The sequence below is a fragment of the Myzus persicae genome, unplaced genomic scaffold, assembly GCF_001856785.1.
Source record: "Myzus persicae strain clone G006 unplaced genomic scaffold, MPER_G0061.0, whole genome shotgun sequence".
Taxonomy (NCBI): Eukaryota; Metazoa; Arthropoda; class Insecta; order Hemiptera; family Aphididae; genus Myzus; species Myzus persicae.
The window spans coordinates 403,137-425,768 of NW_019101036.1; the positions used below are offsets into that span (position 1 = coordinate 403,137).

At 28.1% G+C, this 22,632-nt stretch overlaps 3 protein-coding genes across 4 annotated transcripts in view; 2 read left to right on the top strand and 1 right to left on the bottom strand.

The window, feature by feature from the left end:
- Positions 1-954: 954 nt before the first annotated feature.
- On the top strand, positions 955-4,335 carry LOC111027461 (longitudinals lacking protein-like). The gene is made up of 4 exons (XM_022305843.1): positions 955-1,377; positions 1,484-1,676; positions 2,443-2,589; positions 4,125-4,335. Exons 2-4 carry the CDS (start codon positions 1,491-1,493, stop codon positions 4,167-4,169), a joined length of 378 nt encoding a protein of 125 aa, XP_022161535.1. The 5' UTR covers positions 955-1,377; positions 1,484-1,490; the 3' UTR covers positions 4,170-4,335.
- Positions 4,336-6,308: 1,973 nt separating this feature from the next.
- Positions 6,309-10,040, bottom strand: LOC111027460 (AN1-type zinc finger protein 2A). The gene is made up of 6 exons (XM_022305842.1): positions 9,529-10,040; positions 8,604-8,646; positions 8,343-8,517; positions 8,121-8,275; positions 7,978-8,053; positions 6,309-6,812 (listed from the first exon to the last, which is right to left on the bottom strand). The coding sequence occupies exons 1-6, from the start codon at positions 9,581-9,583 to the stop codon at positions 6,717-6,719; spliced, it is 600 nt and encodes a 199-aa protein (XP_022161534.1). The 5' UTR covers positions 9,584-10,040; the 3' UTR covers positions 6,309-6,716.
- A 2,554-nt stretch (positions 10,041-12,594) lies between these two features.
- The window catches only part of LOC111027453, a 47,174-nt gene continuing 37,136 nt past the window's right edge, over positions 12,595-22,632 (top strand). The window contains exons 1-2 of one of the 2 annotated variants that reach the window (XM_022305836.1): positions 12,595-12,807; positions 18,897-18,957. The gene's annotated coding sequence lies outside the window, so the exon portion shown is untranslated. Of the gene's footprint in view, positions 12,808-12,852; positions 13,107-18,896; positions 18,958-22,632 lie in introns of those variants that run through there. The other variant, XM_022305837.1, reaches the window with a different exon arrangement.

The following is a 22,632-nucleotide window of genomic DNA, read 5'->3' on the forward strand; positions in this document are numbered from 1 at the left end:
AATAGGTACGTGATTTATTGTTACAGCCTGTAGGTATATGTATATAAGTATAATATTTTGGCGGTATAGTGTAAGTAACGACTAGAGACCCCAATACCAGAGACCAGCTCTCGATCTTGACTTTTTCCCAAGTAATACGTGTCTATGTGTAGCCATATAGGGGTGTATAATATAATAAAGTAACTTTAGTAACTTAGCAACCTAATTATTGACTGAATTTTCATGTTTTTCAGTACGTCACTGAGACACTGACGGCAGTCTGACACGGCAAAATGCGAATAGGAACTTAATTTTTCCCCAATTACAACTTACATGTCTCAATGGACAATGTGTGATAACTGGCAATTAACAACTTAAAAAGTCAGTAGTCACGACGCATGTGGTACAATAACGAAATTTGAAAAAATTGAAAAAGGAAATTAGACCGCGGTGATAAAAACCGCAGTGTCGCCAACACGATGACGATAATGCGATTTTCTTCGTGAAAAATCGGACGTCGCATGAAAACTGTTGAAATCAAACGGATCTCTGGAAACCGAAGCCGTCGCCTGCAATATATTGAGCTGCTGCTGTTCCCGACAAACTCGGCGATGTCGACTGATCGAGTGAACGCACCCCCCCGCCGAATGCTTGGCCGGAACGCGAACCCCGAGACGACAGCCCCCCCATCGACAAGCGACGTATATAGCCGTCACGATTTCGCACGGCCGCTTCGCTGTAGCTATAACCACCGACGACAGGTACATACGCCGTACGCGCCGCGACGGCTACCTGCGGGCCGCGGCGGCGGCGGGCGCTTTCGACCGGCTCGGCGACGCCGCCGCCACGCTTTCCCCGTCCACGACAACAGATGTCCCTCTGCCGCGCCGGTCGGCCACGATTCACCGCCTACGTCGTCCAAGGCAGAAAATAACGCGCCCGCACCCGCAAACACGCGCCGACGCTCTCGCGCACCCGCACGCGCTCACACCGTAACGCACGTCAACACGTCGGGTCAACGTTTTTCGCGTTTTATTTATCTCTCCGACGTTTAACGTACATAATAATATATTTATAACATATAAAATAATATTATTACTATTATTATTATTATTATTATTATTATGTTTTTCTGACACGGTTTTTATCACCTCCGCAGACGAGACACGTCCGAGTCCAACGTCGTCATAGTCGCGCGCGCCCCCGACGGATTTGGATATTGCGTTATCGCGCGTCGTCCATTATTCAAGTTCAAGTTCGTAGTTTCGTACATGTTCTGGTGCACCGACTGACGTTCAGCGACGAACCGCGAGAATCAGACAATCAGTTGTTGTTGTCGCGCTCGTGGATCCCTTGACCGCCGCACACCGCCGTCCTTTTTTCAGCTTTTCGAATAAGGTAATTATTACAATAACAATAATGGCGCACGATATTACAATATCGGGTGATTAGCGACGCCGACCGTAATGATTGTGCCAACCGCCGGCGATTGATTGTTTTCCAGAGTAATAATGGCCGATCAGCAGCAATATTTTCTGAAATGGAACGACTACCAGAGCAACATGGTGTCGTCCTTCAAACACCTGAGGAACGAGAAGAGCTTCACGGACGTAACACTCGCTTGCGAAGGACAAACGTGTAAGGCACACAAAATGGTGTTATCAGCCTGCAGCCCTTACTTCAAAGCTTTGTTAGAGGTAAGTCACATTGTATCAGGCAAACGGTCGCCGGATTCATTCAGAGAAACCTTAGCGAGAGAACCCAGTTCAATTTGTGTTCTTGCGGTTTAATGTCCCTCATCGTCCTCTGTCCGCAATACTGAAATGGTTTGATAGATATGAACGTCAACATTGTGTTCAAAACAAGTTCCATGTCATGTTGATTTTGTACAGTTCCTTACAAATTATATTAACCAGTGTCATGAGAAACTGAACTCTTAAGAGTTCTAAGATAAGGTGTATGGTTTTTCTGTTTATTTCAGTTTTATTTTTATCTCAGATTACATTATCGTCAATACTTTTGTAAATAACTAATAGTTGTCAATTAAAAACTATAGGTAATCTTTTACACCTATGGAATCCCTTGTTGATACTTGTGAATATCTAGATTTTAAACTGTTAATTATTTCAATTAGGTGTAATGATTTTTGATCATGGTTAGTTGGTACTTTTTGATGCTAATCTAAGATCTATTAAATGAAACAAAAATATGTTATACAAATCAATTTAAATTGTGGTAAAAATGTTTCCTTAATAAAGCAGTACTTTTGAACAATAAAGCATTTGCATTTATGTTTAAATTGACTATATTTTTAAACAAGTCATATTATTATAACATTTAATTGGTACTGACATGGCATGGGCTTATAGTAGACATAACATAACAACAATTTTTAGTATATTTTTAGCACCTATTTTTACCTATGTAGTATATTAAATAATTTACACTTTAAAAATCTTATAGGAAAACCCATCAAAACATCCTATCATAATACTTAAAGATGTACCATTCAGTCATTTGCAGTCCATACTTGAATTTATGTATGCAGGAGAAGTTAACATAAGCCAGGAACAACTGCCAGCTTTTTTAAAGACTGCTGATCGTTTGAAGGTAAATAAAAATTTGTTCATACCTAAAATTTAATTTTATTATAAAAAGAGAAAGTGTTAGTAGTACATTTCAAAATAATTATGTCTAAATAGTTAATTAATTATCATAACAAGTAACCTCCTTAATACTTATATAATGTTGTCAGTAAATGTAATTAAGCTGGAAAAGTATTTAAATTATAACAATTAATAATATTTTAATTTTAAATTAAATTTAAATAAATATTTACATAAAAAATTGTTTAAAAACCAGAGAAGTCACTGCGCTGTATAGTAGGTTTTGAGTGTACCTATCTATCTTGTTATTGACTTCATATATGTGTTAAATTTAAATTCAAACCATTGGATTACTTATCCATTATCTCAATTACCAAGCCTCAGAATTCAGTTATCTTGACTATTTTCTGATATCAAGATTGCCAGCCATAAATTAAATTAAATTTTTTGCTTAGGAGAGTCTTCTTAATATATATATATTTTTTATTAAAGTATTATGACTGTTTTTGCATTCATTGTGTCGTGGAAGTAAACCTTATTTTTGAAAGAATTCAAAGTCATTTTCATTTGTTGAAAAACAACAAATATTCATTAAATTATATTTTTGACAGTTATTCATTTTTTAATTTAAAATATTGATATTGTCTAAAACAGTTAATAAAACTATTCACAATTATGTTTAAAAGGAATTATTCACTTTAATGTTGTAACCCCAATGATATTCTATTTTACTATCAGAAACTTCACTAATATTAAATCATTTTTACTGATCCAAAAGATGATGAGTGACGATGTACACACAAAAAAAAAAAAATAATGTAAAACCAATAAATTTTTTGAAAATATGAATATCTTTCAACTTGGTTTAAAATGTGAATATCAAAAAAATTTCATGAGACCCAGGATAATAAATAACTTTAAATTTGATACCTACATTAATTCACTCTAATATTATAAATGGATTATTCTGAATGTAGAATTTGATATTTTATGCTTTAGTATAACAGAGCAACATATTATAAAAACAGACAAAAAACTAAATTATGAAAAATGTGATGATTTGGCCATAATATTTGTTTTCTTTTATTTAAATTATTATTTGTAGATGAACATATCCTGCTTTTATCGATTTAGTTTGTAGTAATTCTTTCTTTTCTTGGCTTTTCCTAAAATTCAACTTATGCTCAACTGCTGTTCCTGTTTTTTTTGTCTTCGTTATAAGAAAAAATGTACCTAGTTTGTAGAATATTCTTAATAATTTTATATATTTTCTTATCATCAAATGTATAAATTGAATTAAAATTAAATAACAGCCATATACAATTTTAAAATAAAATAAATTGTGTTTGCCCTTCTGTATTGGAACCATTTCTGCTATAAATCATTAATATAATATACATTTTAATTTCAAAAGTCTAATAATATACTTCTATTTCAATTTGATATAATTTAAAAGTGAAAACAATTATTTATTTAAACATATTATTGAGAAATTTTGTTTATTAATTTGTTACATTTTTAACACCCTTTTTTTTTTAGGTCAAAGGTCTTGCAGAAGCTCCACAAACTATTAAAAAAGATTAGTATCTACTCAACATTGCTAAATATGTTTTTAATTAAATTAATTTTTATTAGCATATTAATGAAGAGCCCAAATTTGCATTATTTTTCCTTTCCTTTTTTAATGAATTATTATTTTATTTGTATTTACCTATATTATACATTTGTCTATACAATTTACAACAGTACAATTAAAAGCCAAAAACAAAAAAAAAAAAAAAACAAAATATTTTATTAACAATATTTATTTTATAGGAATAAACTCTTAAGTATAGACATTATGTGTTAATATGTAGTTGCAAAATGTAATTTTTGTTTTTACGTAAAAAAAAACAAACCAACAAGTTCTGTAAATATTATACTTGTCTTGTACATTTATCATGAATTACAATTATTATTATATTTTATTTTAATAGAGCATATTAGACCATGTTAAAAAAAATGTATAAACCTTAATTGGACATTTTATAATGAACACAATAAATTTAGGTAAAATATATGTGGTTGACATCTTTGTAATCTTGTTTTATTTGTTAAATAATTTGAAGTATCAAAAGTTAACCTTTTAAATTTCACCAATTTATTTTATTAAGGGCATTCTTAATTAAAATACAAAATTACTTACATAGAGTTTGCTAAATTTCTGTAAGTGATTATAGCGCTAGTAAAAAGTTTTAACAAGCTACCAGTCCATTTCATCTTTGAAAGCAATACGTTTTTAACATTATTTAAAAAATAATAGTTAATGAAACAAATGTTATTCGTTGTTATTGTTATTTATTACTGCCGATACTGGAAGTCTGGAAGCGTTTATTAAACCATCTTAAATATAAACTTTTATTATATCTTTAAGTATTAACTGTACAATTTTTAATGAATATATTAATATCCATTAATATTGTACATGACCATTTGTCTCCTTCAAAAAAGGTCTTTTCCAAAGACTTTTCCCAAGTTTTTAAATCATTTTTATTAATTAATTAAAAATAATATTATTAAGTTTGGAAATTAATTCAATAAAAAAAATGCATGCATTTTTAATTTACAAAACTCACTGGAATACAAATAATTTAAATTAGTTAATCAGAACTCATGAAATAAGGGTCTCACAAATGTACATTTAATTTTTAAGCCAAGTCACTCAAGTTGATTAAATATTTCCTTTTCTTTAGAATTATTGTTGTTGGCATATTAATTATTTCATTTTTTTTTTTTGGCATTTATAAAGTAATGAATTAATATTGAATTGATTTCTTGACTAAACATTATTTTCTTACCTTTATGACATACAATATATGACAGACATGTGGATGAACATCCCTGAATTTATTTTTATTGGGATGAAACCTAGATTCACTTTGAATTTTTTATTATTTTTATTGATAATTAACATCATACATTTTAAAGTTATGTGCACACATTACTTATCTTGAAAACAAATTGCAATATCGTAAACAGACTAACTTGGATAACATATACTTTGCGTAACTTCAACAACTTAATTTTTTAAGGTTTTTCAATATTTTTGAACAATGAATGAGTAATAAAAAACTATTAGGAATCAATAAATATTTTTTCTTTTGCACAAAGGTGCTAAATCTTTTCTAGAACATATGGACTAAAATTCTTTAATAATCAGCTAATATTCAGTTTTAATTAAATTTCAAGTGCTATTAATTTGTTCATATCTATAAATAATTTGTTTTTGGGCTAATCGGAATTTTGAAGCTGAGATTTGCTAAAAAAATTAATTATTTTGGAAGGTTCTTATAAGTAACTATGGAAGTATGTTCCAAACATTTAAAGTGGTCAAATAAGTTATTAAGTTTATGAAAATTACATTTTTTTTCACTTTATGCATGATCAAGCTATGAAATAAAAACAATTTTGTATTATTAAAATGCAGTCAACTTGGTGACAACAATACCATCTTGGGCAAGTGCGCAATAGGTGATAGGTGTATATATATATATATTATATATATAGACTATTTATTATTCATTTAGATTGGCTCCACTTGACCCATGGTAATGTTGTATTGTTTTTTTAAATATATACCTGAACAAATTCTATTTTATTTTATACTTTTAAACAATCAGAGAGAAGTTAGGTTAAATTAAAAACTTCAAGGTTCTGTACTATACAATAAATGTTTACTATATGTGCAATTTAAATACCAGTTTATTATTTGTGAAAAAAAAATAAACTATAAAAGTCACCATTAGAATAAAGCATCATGTAGAATAAAATAAAATTTTCAATTGTTAAAAGTTGTATACATAAATAAAGTAACAAGTTTATTAATTTTATTATGTTATGGTAAATTTAAAACTCAAATATGAACACCAACGAGGACGGATAGTTTTTTTCTCCAGAGTTCAGGTTATATTTAATTTTATGGAGTGGGTCAATTTTAAATGTTATTGCTTAAAATATACAATCACAATTAACATACAAATAAAATATTTCATCATAATACATAAAAGAAATTCATGGAATGTATAATAATCTCTTAAAAGTATTATTAAAACATGATAAATTTGTGCTTGATTTTAACAATAATAAATAATTTTAGGCAACACAACATCTTGCTTGAGGATTAGTAGTATTTTCGTTTGTCAAACGTTCAGACTCAGCTAATGCTCTAGCTAATGCTTCATCTTCACTCTGAAAAAATTTTTTTTTTACTTTTTGTACTATGTAAACATGTAATAATAAGTTATTTTTTTTTGGTCATTTAAGTGAGTCAAAATAAATAGTTGGGAATTGTTAAAATTGTTTAAGTATATTAGATGTTATACAAGCAATATGTATACACTACACATAAATTGTTTGGTATAACTAGAAGATTAAATCACACTTGGATGTAATCGGCCCACCATCGAGTACCGTTTGTTAAACTATACATTTTAACAATTTCCTTAAGTTCCTTAAATGTGTCACACATTTTTTTAAAGTTTAAACGATATGTATGTTGAATAAATTGAAAGCCATTATTATATACTGTTGGAAAAGTTATAAAGGTATTGGTAATTTTATAAAATTTGAAAAGAGTTGGTATGGTGTATTATATCAACAAATATGACTTCACAGGAAACCCTCGTTGATATTTCGTTTAACAACTTTTAATTTAACTAAAAGATGTGAACTTTTTTCAGGTAAGATGAAAACTTGAATTTTAATTTAATAAAATTTGAATTTTAAATAGAGCTACAAAAATACATTTGAAAAATAAGAAATATTGTGCACTATTCAAATGCATATTTTAGCTTCTATGACTATAGTTTTGAAAATCAGGCTTTCATCCAACCTGTAAAATGTTCTCTTCTTTTAAATAAAGATAAAACAAATGAAATCTGACTATTTTACAAGGTGTGAGAGTTTTTTTTAGACGACATGTCTTTGTAATAAAAAGTACCGGCTTCGACGCCTTTAAGACTGCTGACATAAGGTTACTTGGTAGCGAGGCAATAATATGAACCACACAAAATATACACTATACAGATAACTAATACAATATTATTATTGAAATTGCAACGGATGATTGATCTTAATAATAATCATATTTTCATTAAAAACTTGTGAATTGAAAAAAAAAAAGTAGTTGTTAGTTAAGAATTCTTTAGTTCTATAGTTGCATATTATGAAAAGATTGTTGGTAAAATATATGAACTATATTTAAAAAAAAAACTACAATGCAATCATAGTTTTCCTTAGGGATCCGTCATTTTTTTTAAAAAGTAGTTGGTTGGCTATCTTTACTTTTTTACTATTTATTTTGTACATTATAATTATTTAATTGGAATAACTTAATAATATTATTTAAAATTACCATATTTCCCTGTATTGCAGTTGCAGTGAAAGCTTTTTTTATAATTCCATTGGTTCCAAAAATATTTTTAACATCCCTACAAAAAAAAAATTAAAAAAATTTTTTAAAAAATATTTTGGGCATGAAATTAAATATCTACTTACGTCACTTTCCTTTGAGCAGATTTTGCACTACCGGTGCAACTATGATCTAAAGGATGACGATGTTTAAAACAATGATTTTGACGACATTCACTGCATACCAAAGGCACAGCTTCTTTGCCTCGACATTTTGTTACCATGCATCTATTTGTGAACACCTATAATAACAATTGTTTGTTTATAATGCAAGATTAAAGATTAATCATAGAAATTTTGAAGAAATACCTTTCTACCCTCAGTAAACCGACAGTCATTGTCAATGTGTTGCCCAACAGTAAAATCTGGTTCTTGTCCTCGTGGTACTGGTACTGGTTTGTTGCACAAAGGACACATGGGAACTTGAACATTTTTCTTGTATGCAGATTGACATTGATGACTGCTGTAGCTCATGTGATCAGAACTGCGACATCAGAGATGAATCATCTTATATAGTTATACATAGATAAAAAAAATATATAAACAAAGCATTTCAAGAGTATAACTTACCAAAATATACCTGAACAGGCATCACATTTAACTGGCAGGAAATCTAAATTAAAAATGTTAATACAATTGTAAAGCTTCATTAACAATTAACAATTAATAATTACAAATTCTTAATCACAATAGAATATAGGTTATAGGTATTGATATACTCTGTTAATTGAATAAATAAATATGGTATACAATATGGCTATTTACCTAGATATATTAAGTCTCAAATAAGTCATATTTATAAGAATATTTTATTTTGAATAAAAAAAAAATATACATATAAATATAAGAATGTGGTGATTAAGTATAGGTTACAAATTGATTTTTGACTGACGCTTGGCAGCAAAGTAGACCCATGTACCTACATAATTTTATTAACTTCTTACTGGATTATTTTACTTCATATTCTATAAGTGAAGTTAGCGGAATTTTTCTGTTTTACCTGGCACCTTTTTTTTGTTTTAGGGTTTGTAGTCTAGGAAAACGATGGTGAAGTCAGAATTAGGTTGTCAGACTTAGTTTTAAAGTTATAGTTAATTGAAAATTGTAGTATTTTCATATAAACTTAATGTGGTTGCTTGCTCTACGTGCTGACTCTGACCAATTATAATCAAAAACATTGTTATGTAAGACTACCTTGGATGGGTCTCCAACTTTAAATAGCTATAACTTCAAAGATAAAACCGACTACCAAATTCTTCACCATTGTTTTCAGTATACCTAACAACATACGTAGACAAAAAAAAAATCGCAAAAAAGGGCATCCGATAAAACAGAAATATACAGGATTAGATTGCTGCTTAACAAATATCAACCGTAAAAGTAAGTACAGAAGGGAAACCTAAGTTAAGTAAGGTAAAACTATTAACTAGGATTTAGATTTGTATTATATTATTATGATTATCCCAAAGAATTGTTAAGATTAATCGTAACTCACCAAAACGTTTGCACGTCTCTTTGCTGCAGTTTTGACCCAAGTTTGGGAATTCCATGACGGTACAAGTGGAAAAGGTGCAAGTGAAAAACAAAGAAACTCGTCAAACAAGGAACTCCGAACCAGGCTTCCGTGTTTCTAAGGTAAATCTGTGCGACTGTACAGTGATTATGTTGCGCGTTTTGTATCAACGGAACATTCCCACTTTCCCAGTTCTCGTGACTGATGACTAGCTACAGAATTAGGGAAGGAGACTGCCGACCATTGACAAGAACGGAGAGACGTATTTACGCCAATACGCGCAATTCGCACAATCCCAGTACACAGGTGTGCATAGTCATTATCATCAATGTGCTGAATCACGGCTTTATCAGTGTCACGCAGCCTGCGCTGGCGCTAACAATGACGTCACGTTGTGCCGTTAACGCATGAAGACTAGAATGTTCTTTATGCGTCAACGTTATCACGGTTCTCATGACGACAGCAATAACAACAACAGTCAACAACAACGAACTCAAACAGAGAAGAAGTAAAAAAATTGTGAAGAAAAAAATCTCATTGCCAAGGAAAATTGATAACGAAATATCTTTATTATTTATTAATAATTAAATAAAATACATTATGATGTAGTTATAAAAAGGTAATATTACTGGATATGGGAATTCGGTGTGTTTTCTCTATACTTACAGAGTGATTTACCCACAGATTTAAAATATTAAGTACTTTATATCTGTGGATTTACCAAGCATAATTACCCCTATTTTTTTCACTGATCATACATTCATTCAAATTCTGATTTTCAGAATTTTTAAGTATGCTTAAAGACCATAATATAAAATATTATTTTAAAATTCTTGAGATTTTTGTATTACTTAGAACACTTAGGAGTGTCCAGTGCGCTACAACTACTGTTTTTAAAATGAGAACCCCAATTAGGTATCTTTTACTGGAAATTATTTAGTAAACAATTGTTGATGCAGGTACCTAATCAAAATTTCGTAAGAGACAAGAGTAGTTTCTCAATATTATTAAGATAATATTTGAAGTAAGGAAAATGATAATAGTTATTATTAAATTATTTAAAAATATATATAAAAGAGTTGTAATATTGGACGTAGTTTTTGTTGTATTTATTTTACTTGGTCCATTTTTACAAATTATAAACGTTGATAGATTAACTAATAAAATTATCTAATCACCATATCTTCCAAACCCATTATCATGGATCTATTATTTTTATGCCGGGTTGAATGAACAATCACTAAACATTTAACGAATCAATAGTGAGCAAATAATCCTTTAAATATGGTTTAGCGGTCCATGATTGATCCATTAAATTTTTTTGGGTCGTTAAATTATTAATTTTTTCATGTAACCCGGCATTAGTATATTATTTATAAAGTTAAATAACTCTAAAACTATAGGTACTCGAATAGTCGAATTTGATACCTATGTCAAAGTTTTTAGAAAATTATCGGCTACAAAATGTATACCTACCTGTAGGCTATAGTAGAAAAGGTGGTTTCTTAAATGAAAAATGAAAGTTTAGTATTACAAAAAAAATTGTATGGTCTTTAAGTATATAATTTAAAAAAATTAGATTTTGAATAACTGCATTGTTGAAGAAAAATGGGGGTTACCAATAATATATACTATTATAATAATTAATAATAAAATAAATGCAATTTTCAGCAAAATTACAAAAACGAATTCAACCTTCTGTATTATTAGCAGTGTGGAACGTTCACTAATAAAAAGGAACTCGTTCTAGTTCGTGTTTTTTTCAAATGAACATGTCCAAGTTCACGTTTAATTTTTTTATAATAAGAACTATGATAAGAAAATGTTATTATATACTATATATAGGTAATATAATTAATCAATATATTTTAAACATATATTTATTAAATGGTAAATAAATTGAGCATCTTAAAAATCGTTCAAATTCATTAATATATAAACTTCATTCACTTCCACGTTCAATTTGAAAAAAAAACGAGTGACGTTCGCGTATCGTTCATTGCAGTATATATATGCACGTGTGTTCATGAACGGCGTTCTTTCCAAACACTGATTATTATTACCTAGTAAAATAGTTTTTTATAATAGTAATATCATTGTAAAAATATAACATAATAAAATATACTTAGTAAATAGGACTACTCATCATAGTTAGTAGGTTATAATGTTATATAGGCTGGCGGACCTTCCGAAGACCGTCCATAGACAAAGAAAATAATGGGTTCATCTCAAAATCGTTTTTTCGTATGATGCAATGATTTATCATGGAATCCAAATTTAACACATCCATTAAAGTGACCTTCTCAATGACGAGGCACACTCTATGCCCATTTTATAACAATGTGGATGAATACTTGCCAACTTTTTCTTTTGATGTGTTTTAAATATTAAATGGTAAAAACATAATTAATGAGAAAAAATAATTAAAAAATGACATAGTAGGTATTTATTTTAAAGACGGATATTTTGAGAAAGTAAAATATAAAGTTGTACCTTAAATATTAATTTTGTTTGTGTGCATTAGGTAGTTATATTTCAAAATATCATTGAATTACAAAAGGTCCAAAAAAAGTTAGTGATTATTTTGTCACTACTACATTCTAAGCATCCAAATTGCGAATAAATAGTTAATATGCATAACGACATATCGTACATCAAATATCAACTGCCACGCTGATCCATCGTCAATAAATGCAATAAGTACATCTATATCATATTAAAATTATCGAAATATAAAAATAAGTATAGTAATAATGGCCATAGAGGGTACGAGGCACGTCAAATAATTTTGTCGAGCGGTAACCGCGATGTAGAGAAGATAATGTCGGTGGTAACAAAAGTGGTAATTCACTAGTTTTAAGTATTTGGCGGTAAATGTAATAACTATTATTATAAAATAATAAATAATATAATCAGTCAACCGACGACGACGACGAGATAACGGCGCGCGAATTTAAACGTTTTGCCAGTTGGCAGTACTGCGGTGACCGACCGGTTGCGAGTGGCGCGCATCCGTGCCCCGTGGGCCGTTCTACGACGGTCTCCCCCGACGACATCGCTTCGGCGGCGCGGGCAGCGGCACGACTCCACTCGGTCACTCCCGGCAGTTGTTTTCCAACGTTTTCCGTGGGTCGTCTGCGGTCGGTAGCCGAACGGTTTGTCGCGACGAGTGCGATCTTAAATGTTATACTTTTCGTCGAACGCGTAGTTGTCCAGCTGGGTTTCAAAGTTTTTAAAAGCTGCAGCCCCTACGTGAAATCCGTGAGTTCGACAGTATTTACGTATTTTACATTTATATTTGAATATTAATAATAACATTTTAATGTATGCATTTAAACGGTATAATGTGAATATCGATTACCTACATGGGTACATCAGTGTAAATGTTTCGTTAATATTCGAAATCGAGTGTTATAAACGATAGTAACTTGTGGTACCGCCAATACGTACCTATCTTTGTAACTTATTTTTAACTTATAATAAGATGCTGGTATACCTACCTAAAACATTAAGGTATATGAAGAGATATTCAGTGATAGTTTGGCGGGTTTTGGGAGTAGGTAGGTGTTAATCTGCGAGTTTGACAATATTTACGTATTTTATATAATGTGCATCACTGCATTTATTATATATAATTTACATTATATGGTATAATGTGAATACCGATTAGTTGTATAGGTACATTAACGTAAATGTGTCGTTAATATTCGAAATCGAGTGTTGTAAGCTATAGTAATTTATAGTACCTCCAATACGTATCCTATGTAATTTATTTTTAACTTATAAGATGCTGGTATACCTAAAATATTTAGGTAGGTATACGAATATATATTGAGTGATGGTTTTGCGTGTTTTGTGAGTAGGTAGGTTAATCCGCAAGTTTGGCAATATTTACGTATTTAAATAATATTATGCATTTATTATATGTAATATTATAATATAAATTATAATATACATTTATATGGTTTAATTATGTGAATATCGATTAGGTACATACTATACATAGATACATTAGTATAAATGTTTCTTTAATACTCGAAACCGAGTGTTGACGTAAGCTATAGTAATTTATGGTACCTCCAATCCTATGTAACTTATTTTTTACTTATGAAATGCTGAAACCGATGTACCTTTTTTTTTTTCCAGTTTTGACTCTAGTTTTGACTGATTCTAGTTATAACTTATAAGCTATTTATTATGTTAGAAAATATTAAAATAATAAGTACCTACTTCATTTATGAACCTTTTTTTAGTACCTAGGCGTACCTACAAATAATCGCTATTTTTAATAACTTATTGGATTTTAAGTTCAAAGTAAATGGTTTAGGTACACTGTGATGAGTGGTTGACATTTCCTTTTTTTAATACAATATTTTATATTAACAACAATTATTACTATTCAACCATCATTATATTTATAACGGTGAGCATAGATTTTAAATGCAAAATATTTGTAGTAGTGAGTGTTAAGCTTATAATAGTTGTACCATTTTAAAACTTATCGAAGAATAAAATGTAAAATGTATTTAATTGAAATGAGACAATAAAATTACTTTATTAGAGCATCGCTATTGGAAAAATTGATGCAAGTAGAAGAACAAGACATTTTAAATGAGTAACTTTATTAAAAAAGAGAGATTAAGACGATTAAACAGTAAGTGATGGAAGTCACAAGATTCACCACTACTCATTGCAGTTGATGAGAGTAAACGAGGAAGTATAGGAACTGTGATTGAACGTAATTTTAACTCATGTTTCGGTAGCAACAATATTGGTTTTATCAAATATATTCCTCAATAATTTGAGAATAAACTGATAATCTTTAACATGGTACTTTACATTGGTGTACACTTATTTTCTGTAAGGCTTTGTCAAAAGTTTTTAAGATTTACCCACACCACTTATGAAGGATACAAACAACAAATATTTTTATCAATTTTGTTGCATTAATAATATTCTTAATATTTATTAGTTCATCAAATAATGAAATAATCCATCAGCAAATTACTCATCCACCATTTTCATAGGAGCGTCTCCCAAAAGGTTAGGTTAGGGAATACCTCTCCGTGTGCGCCACTGGTGCTTTATAATATAAAGTTAAGATCATTTACGATTTTCTTCATTTTCCTGTTCATCTATCTCCGTCCAGATAGTATCCAAGAAATTATTATAAATATTTAAAAATAATAATATAATATAAACCTATGTGTTTTTACATGTAATCATTATTTGGTTTTGGTCAGTTTTTTAATGAACTAAGTAATTGATTAAAATTTTTTGAAATTATGGTATGAATGCTATGGATTAATTTGTTTTCAACAATAATAATACATAATTTTAACTTTCAAGACAGAATATTGTAGATGGAAGCTTGAATGTAAGTACAAATTTAAATAATAGGTATATCAACTAATATATTTTTTTTTATTCCTCGTTTAAGATTCCAAACTGAGAATTTATGTAGGTATAATAATATATGTAATGCGTTTGTTTTTTCGCTGATGGGTAGGCGGCAGCTAAACAGGTTTTTTCGGTAAATATTACGTATGTAACAATAAACTAAATAAAAAAATCATGTGTGAGAATACGGCAATGAACTTTCCGAAAAAAATCAACATTATTGAATATTGTTTTGATTTGAGATTTTATATCACAGATATTTATCTAAAAATAAAACAGGAAAGAATTCAACACTATACTTACGAAAAAAGTTTAAAAATGTAAATAATTAAGACGTTATTATTCGGTATTTGTTCACAATAATATAGTGCAAAAACCATTAGGTATTAGGTACATTCCAATATTTTTATTCATTGTTTATTCTAGTTTCTATTTCCATAGAAACATGTAAATGTCCAGGACTCCAGGTGTTATGTGAAGGGGGTTAATGGGCTATTACTTACCTATATCCGTAGTAAAAATTAAATTTAAATGAAGGAACTACAGAAATGCGTGTTTTATATTTTTTGATTAAATAAATTTGATTATACTGTAAATTACATTAAACAATATACTATTAACTTTGTTGTAAAAGAAATGCCATAGACATATAGGATATTATGTTTTCAAGTCGTAGTCTCGGGGATCCACAATTTGTTAGCTGCCAAATGTTTAGAATTAAGTATAAATAACTGTATAAGATTTCTAAAAAATGTTTGTTAGAGGTTTGAAGCGTTGAGTATCTGAACCTGCCTTATTTATATTAAATTTAACTATATTTTACGTTGATATTATCGAACATTAGAATTAAAATAATTTAATTTTAGTTGATGCGTTCAACATGCATTAGTCAATATCTCAATATAATTAAATAATTTAAAATTTACTTTTGCTAAGTATTTAGTATTTATATGTTTTTATAGTTTGTACTGAGATCCAACATTCATCTCTTTCTCTCTTATCGGTTAAGGAAAGTTTAAGCAGTGATGAAGTCTTTCTCTTTTAAACACTTAGTATGGCATTTTAATGGTTTTATATACACATAAGCACTAATTTTCTTTATATTAATTTTAATAATAAATTACATTTATACGTTTAAATTTAATAAATAAGCCTATAATGTTAGATGTTACAGTATAATAGTCCATTGAATTCTTTAAAATATTAAACATTTAAAAGCCTCAATTTCTTAAGTAATTATATTCCATCATTTTGAAATCTGTGCTATTTAAGGAGATTAGAGGCATTAATTAGAAAATGTCTCATGTGGGAAACAACAAAGGGTGTTTATTATATACATTGTACATTTGTGTAAAATATCTGAATTTATATGCACATACATTAAGAACCGAGGGACAAGTTAATTACAGCATTAGTAAAAATGTATTGATTTGGACTTTTGGAAATTTAAATTAATAATCAATTATTTTACTACATAGAATTTTTGATATTGGAAAAACAATATATGACTTTATATTGTTAATTATAAATACTTGAATTATTAGAGTTTAATATTATAAGACATGATAACGTTGTACAAATAATTTCCAAGGAATTAATTTTAATGTTTGACGATTTATATTTAATTTATTATTGTGATATGCAATATGCTTCTACTTCTACTTTTTGGCATTGTAAAATATTATTTAGATATAGATAACCAAAACTAATAAAATTAGTTATTTATATGAGTTTTAAAAAAAATTGTATTATGTGTCTTATAAACATTTATGATTGTCCTCGTATTGTAACAATAAACTACTCTTGGATAGTTTGATGTTCAACACCTCTTATAGAATTGTTTTTGCATGATTAATCATTGCTTCCAAATTCACAATATTTATAGTTTTATACTATTATGCTATTTCTTTCCTATTCCGATATGAGGTAAGTTATAGGAATGTCTGATAGACATTGTTTTTTATAATTGTTATTTTATTAAAATAATTGTCCATCGCTGAGAGTTTGTTTTTACATCAGTCCTGATTTATACATGTGCTATCTTGAAAATTCTTTTTGTGTTTCAACAGGTTTCAATCATAAATATATACTTAAATGTTCAACTTTGATGGATTGCTGAGAATTGAATCTACGTAGATAGTATTTTGGGCAGTCAAATTAGAAAATAATTGGGAGAAACTGTAATAATGAATTTACGTACGAAAGTATAGGGATGAGTAATTTCAGGAAATACGCGGGAACTTACGGAAAGCATAATTCATAAAGAAACTATATGGTAACGAATTATAGGTTGCGGGCACATAAGGTTAAATAAATAATAATGTATTTTTTTCTTCTATTTTACTAGAAATGTAATGGCCTTCAGTTGTCAAAGCAGAAATCTAAAAATGTCAAGACCAATACAAAAATAATAATAATAATAATGATATACCTACCTATTTAATTTCAATATTTCAAGTTATTTTTGCAAAATTTCCATTCAAACAAGCCCCTATAGGTGATGTTTAAAAATATATAAGACAAAACATGAGGTTTAAATTGGGATATGCATATGTTCTGGCGGAACGGATGGTTTTAGGCCTGTCATAAGATATTTTCCATCTTAAGCGAATATTTTAATGCCACTCTTTTTACCGATGTTTATTTAATTTTGCTAAGTTACATTTTTTTTAAACTGTATGCCACTCTAAAGTAACGCATAACTTGCTTGTGCTCTACCGATGGGCTTTGATGGATTATCATTACAATTCTCTGATTTTTTATATTATACTTACGTTGTTTCAAAAATAAGAAAAAATATATGTGTTATAATAGTATTCAATAATCAACTATCATTGAATTTAAATTTAACACGTTAATTACAGCGAGCTTCTTAAAGAAGAAATTCAATCAAAACCTACTAGACAGCAGAGCGACTTCCCCGGGTTTTAAAATAATTATAATTATTGATTATTTATCGTTATAAATTAAAATTACTACAAAATCTTTAACTATTCTTACTCTTGTCAGACAATAATAATCATTTATTTAATTATTTAATATTTCAATAAAATGCATAATGCATACCTAAGTTTATAATTAATATGTTTAAGTAGATTATTAGTTATAACATAATGTAAACATTTAAAATAATGATAATTGATTTTCTTTCAATAATTAATATATTCTAAACTATTATTCTATCGTTTGTTAGCAAAAATAAGTGAAATCATAGAAAATATTAAGATAATATGGTATAACTTATTGATGACTATAATAATTCAATTATACCCTGAAATTTGATTGAATATAAAATGGTAATATTAATATATCTTCATCAATCATACAGTGATGGAGATGGTGGTGGATATACGTAAACAGTGACCTTGCCGCGCCCTAAAGCTTTATTGATTTTGTTGTTAGAGCAAAATGAAAGCTGCGCTGCCACCTCCCTCCTAAAGTTATTTATATTTTAATAGGGATGTTTTGCACATGTGATGCTGCTAACCGTTTCTTTTAGTTTATTGGTTGCTATTAATTATTGTATTGATTATTATTTTTTCTTTGTTATGGTAAAAGGTAAAAAACTTATACTTGGTTTATTAACATACGAATTTTTATTAGGTATTTATGGAATTAATAAATACTTACATCTATGTATAACAAGTATGAAAGTGATTTAATTTTTCAATTAGTATTAAGGACTATTGCAATAAGTTAAGACTGTTTCATCATTGCTTAAGTTATGTTAGTACTTGCTGTGGTTCTCTGTCATATGCAGAATGTCATGTCATAGCTCTGCAAAATATATAATAATAATTAATATTTAATAAAATTTTTATGAATAAAAAAATTAATTATTTTTAATTTCTTAGAATGTTTTAAATATTTTATTATAACAATTATATTAAAAATAAAAATAAATTATTTCAATAAATATTTACTTATAATGTATTTATATTTGTTTTTAGTTTCATAAGCTTGGCAAGGAATCAAAAGTCAAAAAAACAAGGATCAAGGCAACTTTAACAGGTAAAACTACAGTTACATACATATAGATTAGATTCACGTAGGTAGGTTATACTATAAAATTGTATGGAGGGAGGGAGGGTAATGTTTACATTTTAACAAGGTACGGATTGTTAACGTGTATCACATGTTTGTAATTTAATTTGTTTAAGTTGTTTATTAGTAAAATATATTTTTACAATTTATACACCAAGTTGTATAAAAAACTGATTGATTTAATAGTTCACTAAAATTTAATGGAACACCCTTGGTCCAGTAGATCAAGTTTAAGGTAACCTTTAAGGCTAACTATTGCCTTTTGGTTAATTAAATGTTTATAGTGGTTGTTTATGTGACTCGCCTTTACTAATATTAGTGTCTATACTCTATATATACTTAGTTATATTTGATATTATAATTTTAGCTACTGATTAGTGATTTCATACTTTTTAGAAACTAAGTTTAAAGAGTTGAAAGTTTGTAATATAGAGCGTAAGTTAGTACTGTACTACTACAGTTTATAACTCACAAGGTTTTCTTTGTAAAATATATTTTTTGAAGGAAACCCTTTTCAATGAAGAATGTGTATCTGTTTCCTGATTACCAAATACACACATAATGACTTCTTTATATCGAAAAAGACTAAAAAACCGAAAGAAAGAACTTCTCACTTCTTTTAGATGTTGCTTGTATGGTTCTAATGAGTTTATAATGAGTATTCTATATAATCGTAAATACATTCTAGATGATTTTACAAGCATGTGTGTATATAAAAGGTTAATAATTTATTTTTATGTTATAAACATACTTATTTATTTGTGACGTAGTATATTGTGTATAAATTGTCATGTAAGGAGTAATGTCGAATATTAAAGTATATTATAATAATTCACATATTATAATATAATAAATAATAATGCATAATAGACCATGGTGCGTACCTATGATTCGGGTTTATTTTTTTAATAAATAAGTTGTAAATTGTAATATAATTTGTGTATGAATCTTACGATTATCGCATTTTAAGCAATAATAATTGAAAGTAGGTTATAATTTAAGGATTACAATTTAAAAACACTCATTTAATTATAATATTTAATTTTCTATAATTACATTGATTATACAATACAATTACAATAAATAGTGTTTTGGAGTTTTGAACTAGCATTAAGAATATTATAATTATATATTTGTATAAATGTATACTTACCTATATATTTTATAACATGATTAAGATCGAATGATTATTTTAATATCTTAAAATGTATTATTTTAATTAAATAATTAATGATTATTATTTATTATAATTCATGAACATTATTCTATACAAATATATATCTATTAATTATAGTATATTTACAAAATAACCATTTGAGTTAGGTAATATTTAAAATGGTCCAAAACTTTTAAAGTGCTAGTACTTATTTGAAATTGTGCATATTTAGTATTACACAATGGTACAATACTATATACATATAGCAGAATAAAAAGTACTTCGAATAAACAAATATGTATTTTTTATTCAGTACATTTAATCATATTAAAATATGTATGTTTATTGGATAATTTCATAAATAATATGTATTATATTTATAACATATGTATATGAATACCGTGTTTGATGTTTATTCTTGACTATCAAGGAAAAAATACGCTATGTTAATAATTAGTAAGTAATTGCAAAATGATTATAGGTAGTAATAATGAATAATTTTAGTCGTTATTCATTAGATAACATTAGATAGCTGTTTGGTTCTTGGACATCACTGGATTGTGTTGACTATATGAATCCGTATGGTACCTACCTATAGCTTATATAGTTACTATATTTTACAACTGTACCAAAAATATACAGCTTCATGGTTTGCCAAACGAATCCGACCGAAACTAATTGTCGGCACATTATTATACATTATTACTGTTGTATGTTATCTAAAAGGTATACACAACGACAACTGTAATAGAATGATGAAATATAATGCGTTTCATATGCACTATTATAACGAATTTGTGCTGATCTTTGTCAGCATCGAGATTTCTATAACACTGCACCACCTTCAGTGTCCGTGACACGATTCGTGAGAGCATAGTCGAACTATACTACATATATATTTCTATGAAAACATGTACGTACGACAACGAATAGGGAAAAACAAAGTGCGGAGAGAGAATCAAAACGACCAGTAATTATCGGCCGTCGGATATATTATAATGTCCCGGTCATTAAAAATCCTAGAACAATGCACAAAACTGACTGTGTCGTTCCGGTGCATTGGACGTGTTCAAATAATGTAAAACACAGCTTCAATGGCAGCGGGAGAGGGAGGCAAACCGGTGAAAGCAGTGACATGAATGGGATTTTCGTTGGCTTTAGTGATGCTTTTGATGAAAATCAAATGTACCTATAATACTGAATGGTCATTGGTCAGCAGTATTATTGACTTGTATTAATATATTATAATTATTATTTATTACCAATAAATCAGTTTATGGATATTGTATAATAACAATAGAACGAAATGATTAAAGGTATTATAATTTATTAGATATAATTCTTATAATGTCTTATATTCTTAATAAATGTTCAGTCACTTAAAATACTGCATTAGTATAAGTGTGTAATACTATTATAATTCTATATTAGTAAATTACAAATTTAAACGAAATAAAATATGACTAAACAACATAATATAGTATTAAAAATGTATTTATATAATATTATGTATCATTTTATGGGTGGTTTAAATTACAAATGATAGGTTGTTTGTTTAACTTACACCATGAAGCTGAATATAATAATTATGAAAATGAGATGTGTAGAGTATTTTTTTATTCACAATCTGATCAAAATATACCGAGTAAACTAATATTTTTTTCAATTTACATTTAATTTATTCTGTATAGTAAATGAGCTAACTATACTAAGCTAACCGAGTTCTATACAACTGAAAGGTTATAAAATCAATTTTTTTTAAAATTATCTTGAAATTAAAATTATTATTACTTAAATTGAGCTCTATAAAAACACTGTACTCAATTTTTTATGAAAATATATTATGCCTATTGGGCACATGAATTATATTAAAATCATAAATAACTGATAAGATGTGATTACTTTTAAAAATTCTTCCAAAGAACAATTTGGATCATCTACCTTTTGCATATGGCAATTGAGCGATTATGGCGAGTTCTGTTTTAACTTTCTACTTTATTAGATTTTGATATGTTCGTATTAAATAAATCCATTTATGACAAACATGTTACATTGTCACGTTTACCCAGTGTTGATTCAATTAATATTAAAGACGTTTTGTAGAAAAAAAATAATGAACATTTGAACAAATTAAATATTTTACACCATACTTAGGTATATGAGGCTTATTTGAATTTTATAAGAATGTGATGAATGTTGCCTTTCCTCCGCTTTTATAAAAATAAAAATAATTATTAATTATTAATAAATTCTATAATTATGCGTGTAAGGTATTTTATTTACAATTTATTTTTTTGCATTTTAAAATTTAATAAATATTTAAAATTATTATTATACAGAAAATATTTTCTAGAAATAAATTATTGTTTTTGTGTATGAAAATAGAGATAATATTTATGAATTTATCTATCTTTAGTATCTATACCTATATATGTATTAATGTATTATGTATACAGTATAATATACGAAAGCTCACAGTTAGAGAA